The 22134-nt window shown below is 48.8% G+C and overlaps 10 protein-coding genes across 10 annotated transcripts; 5 read left to right on the top strand and 5 right to left on the bottom strand.

Moving 5' to 3' along the window:
• Positions 1-69: 69 nt before the first annotated feature.
• BDV37DRAFT_275006 (putative LPXTG-motif cell wall anchor domain protein) lies at positions 70-2774 on the top strand (the record flags this gene model as incomplete). The annotated part of the gene is made up of 2 exons (XM_032085323.1): positions 70-795; positions 951-2774. The coding sequence occupies 2 exons, from the start codon at positions 70-72 to the stop codon at positions 2772-2774; spliced, it is 2550 nt and encodes an 849-aa protein (XP_031937056.1).
• Positions 2775-2908: 134 nt separating this feature from the next.
• Positions 2909-3487, top strand: BDV37DRAFT_225432 (uncharacterized protein). The gene has a single exon (XM_032080248.1). The coding sequence runs from the start codon at positions 3042-3044 to the stop codon at positions 3381-3383; it is 342 nt and encodes a 113-aa protein (XP_031937055.1). The 5' UTR covers positions 2909-3041; the 3' UTR covers positions 3384-3487.
• A 1144-nt stretch (positions 3488-4631) lies between these two features.
• Positions 4632-5761, bottom strand: BDV37DRAFT_275005 (KH domain-containing protein; the record flags this gene model as incomplete). The annotated part of the gene is made up of 2 exons (XM_032085322.1): positions 4632-5317; positions 5374-5761. The coding sequence occupies 2 exons, from the start codon at positions 5759-5761 to the stop codon at positions 4632-4634; spliced, it is 1074 nt and encodes a 357-aa protein (XP_031937054.1).
• Positions 5762-6685: 924 nt separating this feature from the next.
• BDV37DRAFT_225286 (alcohol dehydrogenase family protein) lies at positions 6686-8672 on the bottom strand. Its single transcript, XM_032080245.1, has 6 exons — positions 8209-8672; positions 7994-8140; positions 7797-7893; positions 7270-7734; positions 7085-7206; positions 6686-6999 (listed from the first exon to the last, which is right to left on the bottom strand). The coding sequence occupies exons 1-6, from the start codon at positions 8343-8345 to the stop codon at positions 6897-6899; spliced, it is 1071 nt and encodes a 356-aa protein (XP_031937053.1). The 5' UTR covers positions 8346-8672; the 3' UTR covers positions 6686-6896.
• Positions 8673-9020: 348 nt separating this feature from the next.
• Positions 9021-9419, bottom strand: BDV37DRAFT_287264 (putative Yippee zinc-binding protein Moh1; the record flags this gene model as incomplete). Its single annotated transcript, XM_032088076.1, has 2 exons — positions 9021-9254; positions 9321-9419. 2 exons carry the CDS (start codon positions 9417-9419, stop codon positions 9021-9023), a joined length of 333 nt encoding a protein of 110 aa, XP_031937052.1.
• Positions 9420-10027: 608 nt separating this feature from the next.
• Positions 10028-12248, bottom strand: BDV37DRAFT_225338 (uncharacterized protein). The gene has a single exon (XM_032080246.1). The coding sequence runs from the start codon at positions 12072-12074 to the stop codon at positions 10713-10715; it is 1362 nt and encodes a 453-aa protein (XP_031937051.1). The 5' UTR covers positions 12075-12248; the 3' UTR covers positions 10028-10712.
• BDV37DRAFT_225377 (GTPase-activating protein GYP6) lies at positions 12035-14823 on the top strand. The gene is made up of 6 exons (XM_032080247.1): positions 12035-12291; positions 12358-12475; positions 12531-12689; positions 12756-13273; positions 13326-13468; positions 13522-14823. Exons 1-6 carry the CDS (start codon positions 12185-12187, stop codon positions 14661-14663), a joined length of 2187 nt encoding a protein of 728 aa, XP_031937050.1. The 5' UTR covers positions 12035-12184; the 3' UTR covers positions 14664-14823.
• Positions 14824-15786: 963 nt separating this feature from the next.
• Positions 15787-16407, top strand: BDV37DRAFT_259521 (uncharacterized protein). Its single transcript, XM_032083149.1, has one exon. The coding sequence runs from the start codon at positions 15844-15846 to the stop codon at positions 16018-16020; it is 177 nt and encodes a 58-aa protein (XP_031937049.1). The 5' UTR covers positions 15787-15843; the 3' UTR covers positions 16021-16407.
• Positions 16408-16933: 526 nt separating this feature from the next.
• On the bottom strand, positions 16934-17653 carry BDV37DRAFT_225248 (uncharacterized protein). Its single transcript, XM_032080244.1, has 2 exons — positions 17587-17653; positions 16934-17497 (listed from the first exon to the last, which is right to left on the bottom strand). Exon 2 carries the CDS (start codon positions 17371-17373, stop codon positions 17053-17055), a length of 321 nt encoding a protein of 106 aa, XP_031937048.1. The 5' UTR covers positions 17374-17497; positions 17587-17653; the 3' UTR covers positions 16934-17052.
• A 192-nt stretch (positions 17654-17845) lies between these two features.
• BDV37DRAFT_287261 (serine/threonine-protein kinase) lies at positions 17846-20990 on the top strand (the record flags this gene model as incomplete). The annotated part of the gene is made up of 2 exons (XM_032088075.1): positions 17846-20666; positions 20719-20990. The coding sequence occupies 2 exons, from the start codon at positions 17846-17848 to the stop codon at positions 20988-20990; spliced, it is 3093 nt and encodes a 1030-aa protein (XP_031937047.1).
• Positions 20991-22134: the final 1144 nt, after the last annotated feature.

The raw sequence follows: 22134 nt of genomic DNA, 5'->3' as shown, positions 1-22134 counted from the left end.
CAGACAAAGTTTCTACCAGCCCAGCAGCAATCTCATCTCGCCCGCCTCGATCAACTCCGTCCCGGCGCCATGTTTGTGGACGATCCCCGTGACGCGGGCACCGCAACCGCGCTAACATCCGCCGGTCCCAGCGATTCACCAACAATAACAACAACCCCGACGGCTCAAGACATGATCTCCTCACCATCCAGAACCCCTGGCGCCTCTGCATCGCAACCCCACACGTCGGTCGCTTCAGCCCCCCGATTACCACAGAGTCGTTTCAACTTCGAATATCAGTTGCCCCTTCGCAGACGAACCCTAGCATCACACAGCTCCGTTATCGACACGTCCTCGAGCCTAAACCCGACGCCGACCCCCCAGCGCACTTTCCTGTACGACAGACCACGGCACTCAACCCAAGGCTTCAATTTGTCTCACGGTCGCGCTCCAAAGGAGTCATCTTCTCTACCCCCGTCGCCCCGGTTCGCTATAGACGACGATAGCGACTCTGCGCTGGCCCCTGATCCCGATTCGACCATCAAAGCACTGAGTCCCAATGCGACAAAGCGCCGGAAAGATTCCTTTTATGCCCAGCAAACGCTTCCAAGTGTAAAGAGGAGAATGCCATCGTACACAGCAACGTATACCGAAGGAAACGACCGCAGGCGCACCGTGAACGGTGTGAACAAATACGCGACAGAGGATGGCAATCGGACTCCAGTCGCGGACGACGCTCGATCCGACATCTTCCTGAATATCGCTCGGTCAGACTCAAGCCGTCGCGAATCCCTTGGACGGTCAGAACTTAGACGGGTGAGTAACGTATTTGCTTTGAAAGACGAACATACCAACAACCAGAGCATGGCCCTGCAAATGGATATCCGATGGGCCCTCCCCTGTTCAGCGTCTCGCCATATTTTGAATAATCTTTCGACTGTGAGCTGATGAGAAGATTGAAAACGTTACAGTCGCGAATGAGGATGTCCGGCAGTGGTCTGCGCTCTTCAACTTCCCGCGCCAACGAGCAAACGCCATCCCCCGATCAACTTCGGTTGAATTCCTACGAAAGCCCCTTGCATTCCAATCACGGATCGCCATCCCAGCCACGCAGTTCTCTAGCATATTCCTATTCGGCTTCCGCTCATCCATTAGACGATCATTCTCGTTCGCTTCATTCCGGCTTCATCTCCAGCTCCAAGTCGACTATTGGTGTACCGAGGAGTAGGCTAAGCCAGATCAGCCCAGATGATTCACCCGAGAAAACGTCCATCGAGAGACGAGGCTCATTACCGGACCCTAGAACGTATCGTCATTCAACGCTATCGACGATCCGAAGCAGTCGGCAGCCGTCTAGCTCTGAGGTCACAGAACGTCCCCGAGCCGAGCCCGATCGATCCCGACAAGATGGAACCGAGTCGACGCTGTCTACCACTGCACCTTCTACCGTCTGGGATGAGCTTGAGGATCTTAAATCCCGGATCCGCAAACTAGAACTTACTGGGAAGCTCCCCCCGTCTTCGCAGGAGGCTATCTCGTCCGCTTCTGCCGAACGGCCACGCACTGCGACAACTACGGTGACAACCGTCTCGTCTTCCCCAAAGCGCGGCCGCAAAACCAGCACCTCATCTCCTGGCTCCGATTCCATTCCCCCCACAAACCCCGTCCATCCCCTTTTACAATCTGCTTTGTCCAAAGCAAAAACTGTTTTGAATAAAGAAGTATATACAGCCTTAGAAGCTACTGCGACAGATGCCATATCACTGTCCACCACTTTGAGTATTAATAAAGCGCCATCTGGAAGTGTCTCCGTCGTGAACGGGTACGGTTCGTCCGACAGACTATCGAGACGGAAAGCGGATAGTGTTTGTCGCGGGTTAACCGAGCTCTGCCTTGCATTGTCGGATGAACAACTCCGTAGGCAGCAGGCCTCAAGCAAACCTGACGAAGCTACGCTAATGCAGCAGCCTATTGGCGCTGATGATGACACTTTGACTCCAACAACACCATATCGACGCAGTACGGTCCAGGAACCCGAAGTTATAAGCCGTCGGCAGAGTACCCGTGCCGCAAGCCGTCGGTCCAGCTTTGCAAGTCCGAGCGGCAATACCTCCAGCGAGAATACTAAAGAAGTTAACTGGAGTAATGATACAACAACACCCGATGCCAAGCAGGCACAGTCTCCTGGTCCTTCACTTCCCACAAGCCGGCTAAGCCGACTCGCGTCTTTACGGGCCCAAAGACGGCAACCCGAGGATGAACCTGCCGAGCACCGAAGCCCTCATGGCCGGTCAATATCGAGAAGCATGACGGATATCAGTAACCAGAGTTCCGCATATCGTGCCCCTCCGCGCCAACGATTTTCCCAGGGGTTTTCATCTCAAGCACCACAGCCCCAGCAAGACCAGGCTCCCAGGTACTCGGCGCAGTCCCAACAGTCGCAGTTGCCGCAACCCCGTACGCCAACTGCTTCGCAGTCCGGCATTCCACTCCGCAGAACCTTGATGACTCCCGCCACATCTCGCTCTAACATCCAAGCCGGGTCTCGTCGATATGGGTTGCCTTCCGGGATCTCTACTCCCGGTAAAGCCAACGACGAAGCACCCCTCTCCCCTCGACAGGATCCATCTCAAACGAGGATTATCGCCCCATCGAGCAAACTAGCAGCCAGCTATACCCCTATATCGCGTCCGAGAACGAACAGTTTTGGAACTACACGGAGGTTCGGCATCCGGCAACGACCCATGGCCATCTCTGATGGTGCAGTAAATCCCTTCGACGACAACATTGATTGAACGTTACGCCCTTTATCGTTTACACGTGGTGTTTTCTGCTCTGGAATACAATTACAACAACACACGTAGCTTACGCCCTTCATCTAACGCAGCGACTCATGCCTGGAATTTGGATACGGATCAGCCGGAGTTTATTTGTTAAATCGATTTTTTGCCTTCATTCGTCCCTTTGATTTTGGTCCTCAGCCTCACCATTGCATCATACGAAGCAACTCTGTGTACATCCATCCTAACGAGCGCAATTCTGTCTTGTATCTGATTCAAAGCATGCATGCCACGGGCGCACAAACGCATTGTATGAGAGAAACAAAAGAAAAAAAGGAAAAAAAAAAAAAAAAAGGATCTTGCCAAGTTGCTATCCTTACACGAGCGACTGACGAAAGACCTGCTCATTTGCCTGCCCATCCTTATCTCAACCTCATGACATCCTGTTTGTTTATTTTGTACATGTACAAAGGTTGGATCCAACCTGGACACGTTTGTTCGTTTCGGCGTGTGTGCTTTTCTTTTTTTCTTCTTTCCTCGATTTCAATGTACAAAATACTCTCTATCTCTTTTTTGTACGTGTCATGTTTCATTTACTTGGCCATCTTGTTCTCTTGGGAATAGAGCCGGGTTATGTATGTATATACAGTACATACCTAGGTAAGGGGGTGTAGTGTATTTCTTACATTCGTTCCCCGATGCATATACATATCTCATATTACTCCGTACTATTCTCTGTCTTTTGCGTATTTTCCTAATTTGATCTTCTCATCTGCCCGAGGTTGACGTTCGTGTGCTTCTGTGAGTTGTGATTGGAGATAGGGTTAGGTCATGTATGGATCTACAGAATTATTGGGTTCCATAATTATGCTTGTCCCGAACGGGTGTAGAGATGTTGTTATGTATGCAAGATCTGATCTGCAGGAATCTACGTCATTGGGCTGGTATAGATCATACTGCTTGTGATTTTTATTGATTTCTTTTTTTTTTTTTTTTTTTTTTTTTTTTTTTTTTTTTTTTTTTTTTTTTTTTTTTTTTTTTTTTTTTTTTTTTGTGTTTTCTCCACTGTATTCATTTGGATTCCGGGACGACCGGAGATCGTTGGAAAATGCTCTCACATTCAGAGCATACTAGCTATAGGAACAGGTCATTATCTTTGCTCTACTAGCAGCCATCTGTCATGATCTCAGACAAGATTTGCCTCAGATTGTTTTCTTCAGCCTCGGAATCCACTATGGATGAGGTACTCAGGTTCTGGATATACATGTCGGAGGAGTCTGTAGAAATTGAGGAATCAAGGAGATATAGGAAATAACAGGATAGGTCACAAGATAGATGCGTCAGGTAAACGGTGTTGAGAAGCTGCTCGAGGGGATAATTTCAATTAGACGGGAAGAAGACAGTGCCATTGAGGTGGGAAGGATCGCGGAGCAATACGGTGAATACTAGATACCGAGAGAATAGGAGGTAAGGAAAGGGTGGAGAAGCACTTTTTTCGGGAGGGAAGACGGAGCGGCAGGACAAGGCGGGACTAAAGGAAACAAGTCGGAAGAGATTTCAAGAACATTGCCTTGTCGGCCTTTCGAACTTTGAATCCTTTGAGACAAGGCGATCACCAAGGTCGTAAAGGGTTGGTATCAAACAGGCATGTGCAGTCCGTCCTAGCGAACCCTTGCTTCTTGTAAACCAAGAAAGCTGCACGATACGAGAAACACGAAAAATGTAAAATAAAAAAAACAACGGTAAGAAGCAACGTTATTAAGGAGAATGGGCGAACACAAAACGTGGCTGGGAAACTCCCAAGAGAGGCTAGGAGCATCTTCAGGATGGTAGGATGGAGTTTCTCGGACTAAGCCAATTGGTGTAAGGCATTTATTCCTGAGGGAGCTGGCTGCGGCGGGTCTTCTCGGCTTCGAGGTTTTCGTACAGAAGATACAAGGCTTTCTCATTCGCCTGAGCACTGCCCATGATGGTGAACATGCGCTCGCCGGTATCATCGTGAGGAGCCTTGGCGATCGAGATCCTCGCTCCAGAGCTCCTACGGATCTCAGTGATCTTGCTTCCACCTCTACCGATGATGCATCCCACCATGTCAGCAGGAATGCTGATGTTTTGCGTCTGGATTTCCTCGCCGTCCTCGGTGACCAGGGGATAGCCACGGTTTGATGTGTCGGGGTTGGAGCGTCTGCCGTAGCCGCCGGACTGGTCGCTAAAGTCGGCACCATTGCCGGTACGGTTGTAGGGACGGCTGCTATAGCCGTTGCCCACGTTTTGGTTGACTGGGGTGGTGCCAACAGATGCACGCACAGCGGGGTTGTACAGGATGGTACCGGTGCCCCGCTGCCAGTCATCAATAAGGCATTTTCCAATTTCCCAGACAGCCTTCTCGATGCCTTCCGGAGTACCCTGCACTTCAACAATTCGCTCGGTAGACTGGGGAAGCATTTCCTTCTGGGCGACCATTCGTACACCGGAAGCATCCTGGATGTGCTTGATTTTCAGGCCGGACCGTCCGATGATAGTGCCCATTTGGTTGTGGGAAATGAGGAGGCGAACCGCTGCCATATGTTAGTTGGTCTTTCCCATGATACTTGACGGGGTCAGATACACATACGATGAGTTCCATTGTTTGATACGATGCCACCCATACCCATTTGCGGGGCACCTTCTAGCAAGCCCTTGGCGACCAAAGCGTAGGCCCTAGCAGTACCTTGTAGAGGACCGGTCACCGTCAGGACTCGATCGTGAACACCCGGAACAACCTTGCTCACGCCGGCCTTAACACCGGTTTCATCGCGCAGGTCAGCAACATTTTTACCGGCCTTGCCAATGATCACGCCGGCTTCCTTGGACGAAACGATCGCACGGAGGGTCAGCATCGACTGGGCGTATTCTTCTTCGGTCTTCGGAGTAATGTCCATGTCACCCTCGTCGACCATGTTGACCGCATCAGTCATAGTCTCATCAACAACTTGGGTATCGTGAAGCTCGGCGGAGTCCATTATGTCGAAGGAGCGAAGAGATCAATTAGACGACGAAAGATTCGATGATTAGGAGATCAGGATATCTTTAGCAAAGATTCTTTTCGCCAGTTAGCTGACAAACCTTAATGAGTGACAAGAGAGGTCGCGCGATCAACATCCATGCTTTTAGTGTTTGGGTTGAATCAAAGAGTGAAAGGGTGGGTTGTGAAAGAGACATGTACGTAATATGTTGACGGCGCGATGAGATAGACAAGCACAGATGTACCGGTTACTTACCCAAGGATGAGAGAGGTGGCGCACGAGGAGAATGGAGGTTGCGTGGAAATAGAGTATTGATGGCCAAAGGAACCGAGAAGGAGGGGGGGGGATAAAGATCAGTCAGTGGACGGAGAGGGGGCGAATGAACCACTGTGATTTCAGAGGGGTTTCGGCGGGCGGGGGAAGAGGACGTGGAGGAATCACGGACAAGAGACGATGGTAGGCGGAGGGGAAAGGAAACGGAAGAAAGAAGAGGAGGAGAAAAAGAAGAGGAGGGAGGGGGTGAAAGAAGGGAGACGTAGCGGAAGAGAAGGTGAAGGTTGAAGAGGAGAGTGAAGATCGGGGGCAGAAGGGGAAGAAGAAAGATGAGCAAAGGCAAAAGAGAGAGAACGGAAAAAGAAAGAGACAAGCGGAAGCAATGAGAAGTTTGGGCTTAGTTTTACTTTTCTGGTTAGTACCACAGCCGCTTTTCATAAATTCTCCCACTTACTCTGGACTGAATGAATGCACTTATTCTTCTGTCTTTTGCTGAATCTTTCTCTTTGGTATTTTTCTTTTTTTTGGTTGAAATTCAATTTGTTACGTATCGGCCAACCGTTTTTGTCGGGTGGATAAATCGACTCGTTCCTCTTCCTCCATTTACTTTCATTCATTGCTAAACAACTTGATTCCATTTCGAACAGATCAACAAACCATACCATCAAGAATGTATGGCTAAGGATGGATTGACGTCTATGGAACCTTCCTGCACCAACTAAACTCATCTCACGCCTAACCTTAACGGCATGTACACCGTCCCACTATGTACACCACAGCCTATCTATACATGAAATCAACGCATTCATCTTCAAAACATCAAGGCTCTCGGCCATTTCTTTCTCCATTGGGTCCGCACTTATTCTCCAGCTTTGAAGATCACCTTCTGCACTTTCATTGCATTGAAAAGCTCGTATCCTTCTACAGCTTCAGACAGCGGCATGATCTTGTCCGCCATGAATCTAATTCCACTCATTTCGTTAGATATGTAAACCGTCACCAACAACGAGGGACAAACCGAAAAGAAAAAGAAAAAGAAAGACCCACCCTAACTTATGCTGATTCTTTTTCAAGACCTCCAACGCTTGAGGAAACACCGACCTCACAGGGCATCGACCCATTTGGATTCTCAGGTTTTTGTCATATGCATCGTTTCCTGCCCATGGAATCTACGAAAAAATTAGCATCGTACGACACCATAAAATAGGGCTGTATTGCCGGGGTGTCCTTACTTCTCCATTGTGGACTCCAACGCTACTAATCGTCCCCCAGGGACGCAGCAGATCAAAGCCAGTCCTCAGTGCCGGGCTCAACCCAACTACTTCAATCACAGCGTCTGCACCCCTTCCATTCGTCAGTTCTTTCACCCGCTTGTCCAATCCTTCCCGGTCTTGCTGGAAGTTCCAAGGCTCAGCCCCAAGGGATCTTGCCAGCTCAAGTCTCGACGGAATAGAGTCCACAGCCAGGAGATGCTTGGGCTTGAACTCCAGCGCATTGATCAGTGCGCAGAGCCCAACCGGTCCGCAGCCGATTAGTACGACTGTCTGCTCGGAGATTTGCTCCGGGGTGTACCCCTTGAAGGCATTGCTGGCCGCAAAGTAGCCCGTCGGGAATATGTCTGCCATGAGCACGAGGTATTTTTCCTCGACACCTTCGGGGGTTTTCATCACCGTTCCGTCTGCATTTGGGATGCGGACCTAATAGGGACCGTCACCATCAGATGCCCCGTAGATTGTAAGCCTATGACGAAGTCACTTACGTATTCGGCCTGTGCTCCATCCAGATGATCACACCCGAAAAGCACGCTCTTTTCACAGCGAGAGGAAAACCCTTGCTTGCAGTAGAAACATTCGCCACTATGAGAATAGTCAGCGTCCACCCAAGAGACACTTCCGACAGCTAGAGCACTAGCATTCAATACCTCACTCCCCTGAAAAGCATGTAGCCAGTACTTACCAAGAAGTCGTAAAAGCACTCACGACCATATCGCCCTTCTGAATGGATTTAACGCCACTCCCGACCTCAACAGCCTCACCCGTAACTTCATGGCCCATAACAAATCCCGTACCGGCGGGTTCGATACCACGAAATGTGTGGAGATCACTGCAATAGTTAGCGGCCGTTTGTCTAAAGCGTAACACGGGGAAATCGGGATGTCATCGTTGCCCTACCTTCCACAAAGCGCAGTGTATGTTACTTTAACGACAATATCCCCCGCATCTTGGATCTTGGGGATTGGTCGTTCTTCAACGGCCACTTTATAAGGGCTGTGAAACACTACCGCGCGCATCTTGTTTTCCGTGGTCATCTTGTAAACTGATCAAGGTTATGGAAGAAGGTGTATACAAGGAACTTTCTTCGTCGCAGAGTCGGGTCATTGAATCGAAAGTACGTGAAATGTGCCGATTTGGAGAAACCAAGACCCCCACATCCGATAAACGGCCGCTGCATTTTCTTTGCCCCTCGGTTTATGATAACTGTGGGGCTGTCACCCCCAACACTCCCATGAACAAAATTTCAAGCATCTGAAAACTATTGGTCCGGGCCAAAAAAGAGGCACTACATGTCTAATAGCTAAGAGAGACATGAGACCCTTCTGTAGGGGGGAAAGCTGAGTTATTCTGTTACATTTCATTCTAGCCTCATGATCCAGGAGAATAAAATGACGATTGCAGATTTCACAGGCTCTTGAATTGAAGCACAAAGGGTACAGAATGTCGAGTATGGATTCAAGCCGAATGTCCTCGAATACGCCAAAACTGATGTGCTGTGAAACCCGGTTCTCAAAGTCGGTCAAAGCAAAACATAGTGCACCATTCAACGCCTTTGCCTTACGCCACGATTGGAAATGCTCACTGTATCAATCAGTCTTTGTAAGTGTCGCTGCAAGTCCTTCTCTGGAAGCCTCACAGTAACTGAACCCGCCATGTTACCGTACGCCTTTAGAAAGGACGCCTGCCCGCGTTCAGGAAGATGAGGCGCCTTAGCACACCACGCACAAAAGTTCTTCTTCCAGGATGAATTTGCCCTCCTTGTACTTCTCGCTGGTCTCATACGCCTTGTCATACTTCCACCCTACCGTTTCCCTGCATTGTCTGCAAGCGATGTCTCGAACGACATGCCTCCCAGTGGTCATGCTACGCTCCACCGCTTCGGATTGTGTGATGTTGACGACGTTGTTGAATAGATATGCTTTGCCATGCTGGCCACGGAAGTTCTGCGGGAAGGTCTTTCAGTCAGTACATGTCTTTTGTGTTGACGGATATGGAGGATGGGCACCCACTCTGCTGATGATATCGTCATAATCCGCAAGGTGCGTCTTGCACTGCCTGCATCCAAAGATCTTATTGGAAGTGAGGTAGACGTTATACGCGAGACCCATTATGATCTGCTCTAGCTCCTCTTTCCCACTTCCGGCAGCGAGGTATCCGTCCTGGAATGTGAGTGTGACAAGACAAAGGTGGGTGATCGTATGTGGTCTATTATGAAGATAAGATGTGGCAGAAGGGAGTAGAACAAGATCAATGAATGATGTCTTCTTCTTGAGGTCCCCGCCTTGCCTGGGATTGATTTTCCTTTGCAAGGGGAACCCGACCTGGTCGTAACTTCAGCGACGGTTTGATTTGAGGAAAGACTCAAGTTTGGAAGTTCGAAACAGTGTCGGGAACCGATAGATCAACCAGATGTGCTGGACCCTTCTGTCCCTCTAAGTTTAGTGGTAGTTGAGATAAGCTCGATAGGAAAGTACGCAAGAAGTCTTCAAGGTAGCAGCGGGATCGAGAAGAAGTGGGGAACTTGTAACCCACGGCAAGACGTAAGATTGAATGATGACGCCAGCTCACAGCAGTGAATCTAAATTTACCATCAGACGATGAATGACGAGACACCAAGGTAGGAAGGGAAGATAAGGAGCGGTCGGGTGATAGTTAAAGGGGAGACAAGAGACCAACAAGTTGGAATGTATCACCAGTCAGGTAGACAATGAAATCGGTGGTTGTCCGGAGCCGTAGGCTGACCATCGGGCAGCTGCCTCAGGTCCCCCCAGTGTAATATTACGGGGATAAACCGATTAAAGGTATGGGGACGGAGGAGATGCCGGAGCAAAACCACAACCCCGCATCAGGCCAATCGAAATGCGTAAAAATCCATGAAACTCCCAGGTGAAACCCAGCGGAAGATTTTAATTAGCTAGATATCAACTGGCCAGTGTCTGGGCTTGGGTAATGTGAGTTGTCCAAATGACTTGTTGTGTCTTATCATTTGTTATCGGAGGACCCGCAGACTGCGTTAACCTTAGTAGGTACTAGGTAGTACTAGTATCTACCTCGTAGGTACTCATGATACCATGTATTGGTTTAACCGCAACGGGTCTAGTTTACGGCGCAATTACAATCATCGTCATCATTCATCACGGATCGAAGCTGCAGGCACTTGATCCTGCGTGAATATCACTGATGCTCTGGGCTATGGCTATTGGCTGAGTCAATATTAGTGCTAAGCGTAAGCAGGTGTACCTGGCAGCTCTCAGATCTTCTGGCAATATTCTGTTGCCAGGGTTGTAAGTAATTCACTGTACTGGGGCGGGGCGTAGAGCAGGTCAGGCCCTTCTAGCTCTATAATCCGATAGCTTAAAACTCGTAGATATAGTCAAGGATCAGTTTGTTGTAGAGGAGGCTCATCTTTGACCGAGTAAGGCAACGTTGGTCTCCCAGAATTGTCTACACTCAGTATGACCCCAATGATCGGTCCACCACTCTCCGAAGCTATCCTCTACCTGGTCATCAACCTTGGGTAGTCGTTCCTCTCTTTTTAGCCCGCAAAGGGCACAAGCATGGGAAGCTTTCAAGGCTCCCTGTTCAGGGGTGGCAGTCATCGCTCGGATGTTGGGAGGAATGACATGAATTGGACGTCTGCCAGATGCCTGGATCACAGAATTAAACAGGGCGGTCCGGTCCCGCCACATAGATATCACGTCAACAGCTTCTTGTTGTTCCTTGATGTCCTCATTTTTATTGACCGTATTAAGTTTCATTCCTCCTGGCTTCCCTGCGCGTGCTGGGCCGATCCTCATGCTCTGACTCAGGATGCTATCCCTTTTCCATCGCAATGTGCGGCCCGCAACAACCCGAGCTGCTGCTTTCAGAGTGCAAAGAATCAGCAGGGCAACATTCTCAATATTTTGCTTTTCTTGGACGTTTTTTCTAGCTTCAGTAGCCTCCTTTCGGAGTTGATCAAAAAGTCGAGGGAATAACTCCAACAGAACAGATGGTGGAGGTATATTCGTTGGGCGGATCTGAGCAGGAGAGACAGCGCTACTTGATATGTTGAACGTTGGAGAAATCTGTTTCTCTAGGTTGGTGGCGGCCTTTGCTTTCTGGATTGGTACCTTTGCAGAAGCAAGTCTTTGGCTCCCAACACTCTTGGAGGGTTCCGTAGGTGGGCCGTCTACAAAGTCACCCCAGTCACCAAAAGCATCTTCATCATCAGGTATGCCGGAAGCTGTAGATGTAACATTGCTGTTTTTATTAACAAGTGTGCTGGAGGCTTGAGAATGCCTTTGCGGTGATTTATCTTCTATTGATAACGAGTCTAGCAAATCAAGATGATTGGGCGAGACTGCAAGGTTTTTCAGCTCATTTGGACCCTTCGTTGACTGACGTGAAGCATTTCCCTCAGTGTGACTAAGAATTTCTGGTGCGGCTTGACAAGACGGAGTATCCGCAGATTCGAACTCCCCCCAGTCTTCACTACTGTCGTCGGGAGGGTCTTCCAAGGTGGCATCAAATAGAACATTACTGTCCTTGCCATAGCGCATCGAATGTGATGCATTAGACTTTCCCAATGCATTTCGATGGGTCGCTAACGCCCGTGGCTGAATAGTGTGTGACGTAGATGCTGTGGGAGCATTGTCGAAGGTTTCTAGTTCGGGGATTAGAGATGTTGCATCGGCAGGTCGAGCCCCCTTCTGGGCTGCAGTCCCTGAGGACTGATTAGCTGGGGCCCCGAATCCAAATTCCGCGAATAAGTCCGCCGACATTGACGTTGGGAGTGGAACGATTCCTTTCGCGAAGGTACTGCGCTTAAGCTAGCTGCTGAATATCGTGACGGTTATGAGAAGGGTGCTCGGTGGTTCGGGGATGCCAAGACATGTACCCAATCTTCGCATCTTTCCCGCCATTGATTCAACCCCACGATTCAATGACGCCTACTGTCAGATCAACACATGGGGAAATGAGGGATATAGAGGAAATAAGGTAAAACGGCATGCTACCGGTAACTACGTTTTATTAGTCTTTCTGACAAAGTTGTTCTTTTCTCAGACAGCGATGGAATGTCCTCTTCCGCGACAATAACACCACCTCCGACCTCCGAGCAGCGCTTAGAGCAGAGCAAGGAGAGAAGCTGTGCAACGACGGACTAAGATCAATCTGTTGGAAGGTGCGCGATTTTTACCACTAGGATATGACTCTCAAATGTGCTTATCTGGATGCAGGCATTCCTGCACTTCGACAACCTCGATCGCACACAATGGCCGCAAAAGATATCCGATTCCCGAAACGCCTATGGAGCGCTGAAAGCTCATTTCATGAAATATATTGAGCATCCCGATGATCTGCAGTCAACTGTGGATCCACTGGCGGATGATGCAGAGGTATGCCACCTTGAGCTGATTGGTTTAGAGTATTAGGACTTGTATCTCTGACGAGCGCACGTATAGTCTCCTTGGCAAACACTACGACAGGACGAGCAGATGAGAGCAGATATATCCCAAGATGTGGATCGATGCTTGCAGGAAAATTTCTTCTTCCGGGAACCAGCGACCAAGGCGAAAATGACCGATATTCTCTTTATATATGCGAAACTCAACCCAGACCTAGGTTATCGCCAAGGAATGCATGAGCTGTTGGCGCCCATCTTGTGGGTTATAGACAGAGATGCAATTGAAGAAGCCTCCCGGGAGGGGGTCGACCATACAGAAGAGGATGATAGCTCAATGCTACAGCTCCTTGATGCCAACTATGTCGAGCATGACTCTTTTACACTTTTCTGTTCGGTTATGCAAACTGCCCGAGTATACTATGAGCACAATAGACAGCGATCTGCGAGCGGGCAGATGGACGTTGTACCAATTGTCAACCAATGCGAACATATCCATAATGATCTATTAACGACCACGGACTTAGAGTTAGCAGATCATCTTCAGGCACTGGAAATTCTGCCCCAAATATTCCTTACGTGGGTAAAGCTCCATTTATCAGTGAACCTCGATGCTAACTGGTTCGAGAAGGCGTTGGATGCGTCTCTTATTTGGTCGCGAGTTCCAATTCCAAGACGTTCTTATTCTCTGGGATTTTCTCTTTTCTGAGGGTCTACGGCAAGAGCTAGTCGAGTTTGTGTGCGTTGCAATGCTGCTCAGGATTCGCTGGCAATGTTCGTTACCTGGATATCGTCTTCTATAGTTTCTTTGCGCTGACTTTACTTAGTACTGGACGCTGATTGCTCGACTGCGTTGACCATGTTGCTTCGCTATCCCTCTCCCCACCCCCACGAGCCATACAGCTTTGTACTAGATGGCTTATATCTAGAACAGAACCCAACCTCCGACAGAGGAACTTTTATTATCTCGAAGTATTCCGGCAAGCCGCCTGATTCATTGAAACGTGTCAGTCAACCAGGCACGAGGCGTGTTTCCGGGAGGAAATTTCATCCACGCGGCGATGCAAGGAACATGAGCGAGACTAGCTCCCCTTCCAGATCACCTGCAAGGAACAGTCCCAAGAGCCTTGAGGCGCTTTTCCAAGATGTGTCGGAAGGCATTCAGCGACGGACGGAATCTTGGGGAGTAGCCAAGGCTGTCCGAGGCGCGGTAAGTGAGGCGAAAAGGAACATGCAGACGATCCAATCGGAACACAATCCTCGAATGATGAGACACGGAGATTCGCCCTTGAGCCGTACTTCCGATGCACGGTCGATTCAAGAATCCGATTCCGTCGCTCAGTTGAAAACGAAGGTCCAAGAGTTGGAAGAACGCAATAGGATGCTGGCGAGGTCATTGAGTCAGGCGCTAAATGATATTCGCTCTCGCTTGATGAAAGCAGAAGGGCTTGACCATGCTACAGCAGACGCCATGAAACAGGGTCTCGCCAAGGTTCAATCAGTCCAGACATGCCTCGAGAGCCCTTCTGCGTCTCTCCGCTCCGCAAATCGATCTCCAAGCATAGCTGGCGATACGATTTCCGCGAGGCTACCTAATCAGTCAGATGTGGGAGGTGACAAAGCCGAACGCTCTCCATCGGTTACCAGCAGAGTCGGAGAGTCTGGGACATCGTCCAGCTCTTCGGTGGAAGGTGAACCGAAAGCCCATGACCGAGCTCGAATCCCCACCTCACTACCACTACGACCGGCAACACGCCCATCATTGGCTGAATCTGAATTTTCTTGGATGCTTGGTGGCAGCCGGCATATCTCTAGTTTTGTTAGCCCGGCATCCGTGCCGCCCGAACAAACTCGGCACGGCCCTAAACCGAACGCTCTGTTCGGCAGCGGAGATGAAGAACAAAGACCGTATGCCGAACCTAATGACTTGGCCTTGCGGAGCCTTCGAGGTCCCAAGAGCAGACAATAGGCTACCGGTGGTGGCGTCTTTTCTCTTTTCTTTTTCGTAAAGCCTACTTCTCATTGTACCTCTCTTCCCTTGTAAACCCGATATACCCGACTCGTGTTCATTGCATTAGACGCACGTTACAATTACTTCCCATTCCTAATCTTTATTCGAAGAAGAGCAAAGTACCCCACCTATGTCGTCATAAATGTATCGGGAATGTTGCTGGAAAAATAAGAATCGACTATTGGTCACTTTTGAACAACGTCCCAGTACTCAAGTATTCCTCATGCGCATGCCGCGGAAGGTTATACACAGTATAACGCCGTCTTTGCCACCTCCGCATGGACCTCGGATTATGCACTTGTATTGTACTACTACCGTTGACATATGAAATCATTTCCAAAGGTCAAGTTACCAACGCCGAGCTTCGCTTTATCACTGGAGGTGACGAAGAGAATGTTGGTTGCATGCCACTAGAGATGCCTGCGGTAAGGGATGATGCACTCATGGTTGGTTCGCGTCCAAGCACCTTTTCTCTCTCTCTCTTTTTCACTTTTTTTTTTCTTTGTTTTTCCTTTTTCGCCCGAAGGAACTATATCGCACCCAGTAAAAGACGGCAGAATGAACCTTCAAATGGGCCACCCAAGAATATATACGATGGCTGATCTGCGCCGTGGTTCTAATGGGCTATGGTTCGTTCGCTAGTTACTCCATCCGTTCCAAGATTTCGATCCACCTGTGAGACTGTGAAGATCTTCCACAAGACCAGGTTTCATTAGTTCTCGGATCCGCCATGAAAGGGAAGAACATGGTCGGTCAGAGTTTTATCGCGAGCCAGAGCAGAGAAGGCGCGCAAAGTATAGAGCGCAAAAGCGATATACCAAAGAAAATGAGCGAAGAGGCTGGTTCGTATGACAGAAACGTTAGGCTCTATATCAAGGGTCTGGGGTGACCGGTTCCGCAGAATTTATGGTGAAACCGGTGGTTCAAGCCGACGAGGGGCTCAATCAATTGTAAATTTACCCAGTAATTGAATGGTTAAACAGTAGTACTAATTACTAGTATCTGAATTCAGCTTCAAGTATATGCAGAATTACATCACCATTTCTGGAGTACTACGTCGACGAGGGTTTCTGTTCCCTTAGGCATTAACTCCGTACAGCGAGTCCATCGGGTTGGGTTACAACAGAATGGGGAAAAAATGATTTATTTTAAAAATACAGTCAAGTCAGATTTCTTTGGCATTTACTTATTTCGTCTCTTTCCTGTTTCCGAATGCCCCCTTTACTTTTTACTTTCTCTAGACTCTCTTGCCATTCAACTGCATTGGATTCCTTGTCTTGTTAATCCCAGTCTTTCCTTTCTTGCGTACAATTAATAGAATTGTACAGATAATAAAAGTCGGACTAAAAGAGGCTGGCGAAAAGACAGCCCCAAGGAATCGGAAGAACAGACCGTCGAACCTCCTTCCTTCATTTTCTCCACCAGTCCTTCCCCTCACTAGTATTCTCAACTAGTCTCCTCCTGTGCTTCCAAACATTTTTCTTCGTCTGTTCACCGTCTCGATTTGTCCCTCGCCGTTGGTTCATTGGTTGTATGTTACTGTGGCTTTAATCGCCAACCCCATAAAAACACTTTATTTTTTGTATTTTTTTTTTTTTTTACTTTTTCTCGTTCACATTCACCTCCACAACCTTTTTGAAAATATATATATCAATATAAAAAAAAAGAGGGGATAACACAAAGAGAAAGAAAGAAAGAAAAACAAGGAAAACGATAGTCTCCAATTGTTTTTCTTTTTTCTTTTCTCTCAAGCCGAGCGCGAAACAATTGTCGAACCATCTACGACGGGAGTCGTACGTACTTTGACTATTTACTCCCTAAGCTAACTACTTAGTTGTGCCCGCATGCTTCGTCTCCTTCGCGAACCGCACTCCGGATGGTACCTGTGACCTCACCAGGCAGCTGCCCTCTCTTCTCTCTCCTTTTCCTTGTCACGCTGACACTTCTTTGAAACTCTTCTTCTTCTCTCCTCGGCGGCTGACCGGCTCATTCTCGCCTCCGGGAGAGTCACGGAAAGAGTCGCCATTAAGCCAAGTGGGTTGATCTTTGCATCGATCGCGGTAACATTTTCTTGAGTCCCAGTGCGCCGATTTCTTAATAAACCCAACATACCCGCCCAAAAAGCAAAAAAGGGAAGAAAAAAAGAGAGCAAGGATTATCCTTCTCCATCCCGCTAAAACCAACTACTTGTGGTCGACTTGTTTTACCATTCCATGTAGCAGTATATATCGCAAACCCACTCTCTCACATTCCTACTAGGCCTCCCCTTATACTCGAGGTCTTTAAGCCGCCCGAGTTCAATCGGCCCGACCGATACTGGTCGCTTTCCTGTTACCTGTTGGGGAAACTATGGGGTCAGCTTCCTATAATCCCGATGGTTAGTCAGGGCCCTTTTCTTCTCAATCTGCCTGCTACTCCTGTTTCTCTTCCCTCCCTGCATAGTCTGATTGTGCGTTGTGGTCGTTTGGTCTCGAAAAATGGGACTTTGGCGGGGTTGAGAATGGATCGGACGTGTTTGGTAGCAGCTGTCGATCAACAAATTTACTGCATTGAGAAGGGATGAGAAGCCAGAGGTAAATACAAGCCACAGGCAGTGAAAGGAGACACGAGCAGAACCAAAAGGAATAGCGACCGAGTTATGATGCCTACTGAGACTTACCTCATTCATTTCGATATCTCTTCAGTTCAGTTGCTCCGCAAGGCTCCTTTTCTTTATTTCTCCCTTTCTTTTATTTGTTGGCTTTTCCTGAGATAGTGAAGAAACGGAAAGAAGTTGAGAGTCACTCGGCTGACTGTATCTGGTTAATAGGCGAACCAAGTCCGTTATCCTCCCCTCTGGGTCCCCTTTCAGAGTCGCCAGAGACCGACCCTTTTGTTGGACTCGATCCGGGCCGTACAAATGATTCTATGAGAGGTTCAGTGGAAACCCTTTCGTCCTATGATCACCTTTCAAGGTACGTGGATGAAGGACGGGAAACACCTCCTTGCGTTGACCAGAACCGGATGCAATTGCAGCAACACAAGAGACACTAAGAAAATTCTTCCCCTGCAGGTCACCCCTGATTGAACATGAACATGGACTTGGTCCGTCGGGCCTGGATCGTATCCGTCAACCCTCACGAGTCTTGACCCTGCCGAACATGTCGACTTCATCGCTGATTCCTGTCACATCCCGAAGCCACTCGCCCTCACCTCGCTCTCGGTCAACCTCACGGACATATTCCACGCGGATCTCCTTGAATGACGCTAGCGCCTTAGAGGATCTCCATCGATTCCCTTGTGAATCCTTACACTCATTCTCCTTTTCTCAACAATCAGAGGAGCTACTACACAGCCGTCAGAACATATTGAAAAGATCCATAGACTTCATGCGCGACCGCTTTGGATGGGCTGCAAACGGTCCTGGAATTGTGAATGCGCAGGCGCGCATATGTGGTGATGCAGAGGTTCAAAGCGTTGTGGATTTGCTGTCAAAGGCCAACGTCGTGGGAAGGGAGGACCGATATAACTACGCACGCGGCCCTATGACTGGTCCTGCAGTCGTGGACACAGGCGATGTCTTCGAGAAAGCTTTCTCCGAGCCCCAGCGCCCGATGACTGAGATCAAAGAACTACCTCATGGATCTGCACCAAAGACGAAACAAGCGGATTCCGTGAGCGACTTAGCCGGCCCCCAAGTCTCAACTCAACGGAGAGGGAGAAGGTCCACCCCCTCATCCAGGCGCGTAAGCTTAAAACGTACATACACGGATGTTAGCTCTGGTACCCTTCAGGGCAAGCTGATGGAAAGTCTAGCACAACCCTATTCTGCCACGGAGCCCTTCTCCCCGACCAGCACCACTTTCGGATTTGGACTCCCGGTACCTGTCTTACACACCCATAGCAGTAAATGGACACCAGTTTCACAGGCCGTTTTTAGAACTGAGTCTCGGGCCCCATGGACCATATTGGCAGCCAACGATCTATCGTGTCTGATATTTGGTGTGACACAAGCGGAGCTCCGCAGGTTAAGTATTCTTGAAGTCGTACAGAAAGACCGGAGACAGTGGCTAGAATCTAAGCTGCGGGATCCCTCTACCGATGTTGCGGCCAAGCTTCCGGAGAGACCCCGCATGACGCCCGTTAATCCCAAATCTATGGGGATGGGAAATGGTGTTACAGCTCAGCTTCTTAGCAAACCGCCTTCCCGAGCAAGGAGGGCACAAACTGACGATGGTTATGGTTCCAGTAAACGTATGCCGCAGTCCCTTAATCATCCAGCTACCAAGTCACGCGGGGTCCTACTGTGTGGGGATGTGGTTCCGATCCTGAAGCGCAATGGAGCAAGAGGTTCTGCAAGTATCTGGGTTATGGAGAAGCGAGGTGGTTTGATCTGGGTGATTGAGGAGATTCAAGAGGATGTCGCTTACATCCGTTGCGACAAGGCCTGGAATATTACAGAGACCGATGGGGATACCGACAGATTCTGGGGCCGGGACGTGGTCGTGCCCGGCAAACCGATCACAGACATCCTTCCTCGTCTTCCTAAAGAGTGGTTAGAAGGCCCGGTTGATCAAGGTTTGGCGAAGCTTGGTGAATTGAAGTATTTCGCTGCGCAGACCACTGCAGGAACTTGTTTCCCAGTCACTATTGCAAAAGATACAACATCGGATAGTTTACGGATATCAAGCTTTCCTCATGTTGCAGGCATGATGGTGCTCGCATCGTCGACGCTGAAAGTTATTAGTTCGAACTCAGCGTTTTCTGCAGCTTTGTTTGGTTATGAGCGACCGGAAGGACTCCATGTTAACGAGCTGATCCCCGGATTTGACGATTACTTGAATGTGCTCACTGAGGAGGAGGATGTGTCTCTAGAGGATGGAATTGTGATCCCTGAACCTAGCTTCCGAAGGGCACGAACCCTGTCAATCCTTCGGGAAGGGAAAGCCAACGTTGCCTCAGTCTTTCTCGAACCTAATGGCCTTACTGCCCATCACCGTGATGGCTCGACCATTACCGTGGATGTTCAGCTGCGCGTGGTGAAAAGCGGAACAATTTTCCCAAAGCCGGACGATCAAAGTCCGAGTAACGACGATGATGCCGATTCCGAGAACGATGACACTTTCGCCGTAGCTGAATTGGTTTATGCACTATGGGTCACGTACTCGAGACAAATCCATGCTGCGGGTCTCTCTTCTCCACCTCGTACCGAGTCTCCTCGGGTGAGAAGCCCCTCGGTTGTCCCGGAATCCAGCCTACGGTCGGCGAAGACTTCCCATTTACCACCCTTGAACACGGAGCAGACCTCCGTGGAGACCCGAATACCGACATCGACACTGAGTCAGCAGCTAAGCGAAGCGGCATCAGAGCCGCTCACTGACAAACCCGTACAACTTATACCAGAAGTAAAGTCCGTGAACGCAAAAGAGCCCCCCAAGAAAAGGACGATCACCGATTATGTGATCATCGAGGAGATGGGTCAAGGGGCATATGGGGAGGTGAAACTTGCCCGTCTAAAGAAGAATGCCGCTAAGAAGGTCGTATTGAAGTATGTCACGAAGAAGAGGATTCTCGTCGATACTTGGACTCGTGACCGCCGCCTAGGTACGGTCCCGTTGGAAATCCATGTCTTGGATTACCTTCGGCGGGATGGCTTCAAACACCCCAATATTGTGGAAATGGAAGGGTTTTTTGAGGATGATGTCAACTATTATATCGAGATGATGCCACACGGGCTCCCTGGTATGGATCTTTTTGACTACATCGAACTGAAAGCGAACATGGACGAATCCGAGTGCAGAAACATCTTCCGGCAGGTTGTCGATGCTATTCACCACCTTCACACGAAAGCCTTGGTTGTTCACCGTGACATCAAAGATGAAAATGTGATTCTCGACGGCGAGGGCAGGATCAAGCTGATCGATTTTGGAAGTGCCGCTTACATCAAAAATGGACCGTTCGATGTCTTTGTGGGAACAATTGGTGAGTCACTCTCAATGGATTGCCCCACAAAGTTAATGCTGACCTTTACCAGACTATGCGGCGCCTGAAGTCCTCCAAGGCAAATCCTACCGAGGCAAAGAGCAAGATATCTGGGCTCTTGGCATTCTTCTTTACACCATCGTTTACAAAGAAAACCCATTCTATAACGTCGATGAGATTCTGGACCACCCGCTTCGAATCCCATTCCTGCCGTTTTCGGAGGACTGCATTGACTTGATTAGGCGGATGCTCGACCGAGACGTCGACAACCGTCTCACCATCACCGAGATTATAGAGCATCCATGGATGACTGACAGCGAATAGAACCATTTTGATACCTAGGGGCCACGCATGATGCGTGGCATGCTATCTGGACATGAACATGGAGGGAAACCTCAAAAGACTATATATGAGGGTGTTCTTCGACAGCACGGCGATCATCTACTTTCCATTCGTCTTTACTTTTTCTCGTATGCCTTTTAAGCCACCAGCTAATATACATGACGGAAAGCGTGTCAATGATTTGAATGAGACGGCTCTTATGACCAGACATGATAGAGGTAGGAGCCCGGGAGGCTGTATGATACATGATATGTTGGAAGATGAAGTATATGGATGATATGGCGAGAACCATACACTACAAAACAAGCAATAACAAAGCGAGACGAAGAAGACAAAAGAGAAAGGAGGCAAAGAGCATAGCGAATAAATTATCTATAGAGGCAAAAAGGAGGCTGAGATACCCCCATATCAGAATTGAGCTTTACTTGGCTAAATATGAAAGTGATAAAACCCCTCCAATCTGCACTGGTGCCATGTAAGCCACTCTTTCGCCATGGGTTACAATCATACCAGTAGAGGATTCATTTTATTGTATATGGAAGCAGGGTCCTTGTAAGTTGCCATGCCAAATCAACCCCAAAACTAAAAGTAGTTACACATACAGCCGAATAGTCCTACACGAAACGAAACATCTTTCCCCCAAATTTGCACAGACACAATATAAAGCAAACCCAACAATAGAATGAGAATTCACCCCAAAGTGCGGGGTGGTGTTGAGAAAAGCGGGGGAATACTAAGTTACTACCTGCTAGTGAAAATAAGCCCCAGTGCCATTGATAAAGAAACATTGACTACTACCTTAGTTTACCACGTTACTTGACGGAGTTTATTAATCGTTCCGGCTAATTTACTGCTTTGAATGAGCTACCGTCCAGTCATTTCGGTGGGGGATATTGGGCTGGAGAACGGACCACTTTTTTAAGTATTTGGTTGAATGTATCGTCGCTCCTTGCTTCCTTGGCAAAGCTGCTGGGTGTCCTGGTGCATATTAGGCAATTATTGTAAGGCATGTTGTTATGGGGAGGTGTGGACGTATGCACTACGAGTAGGGTACGGTAAGGGGGAGTGAGGTTTATGCGTTTTGCGTATACTTGACTACTCTTCTTTTTTTTTTTTTTTTTTTTTT

This window comes from Aspergillus pseudonomiae (assembly GCF_009193645.1).
Source record: "Aspergillus pseudonomiae strain CBS 119388 unplaced genomic scaffold BDV37scaffold_90, whole genome shotgun sequence".
In the NCBI taxonomy this organism is placed as follows: Eukaryota; Fungi; Ascomycota; class Eurotiomycetes; order Eurotiales; family Aspergillaceae; genus Aspergillus; species Aspergillus pseudonomiae.
The sequence above is the reverse complement of the archived record's forward strand: the minus strand, read 5'-3'. Positions and strand labels throughout refer to the sequence as shown.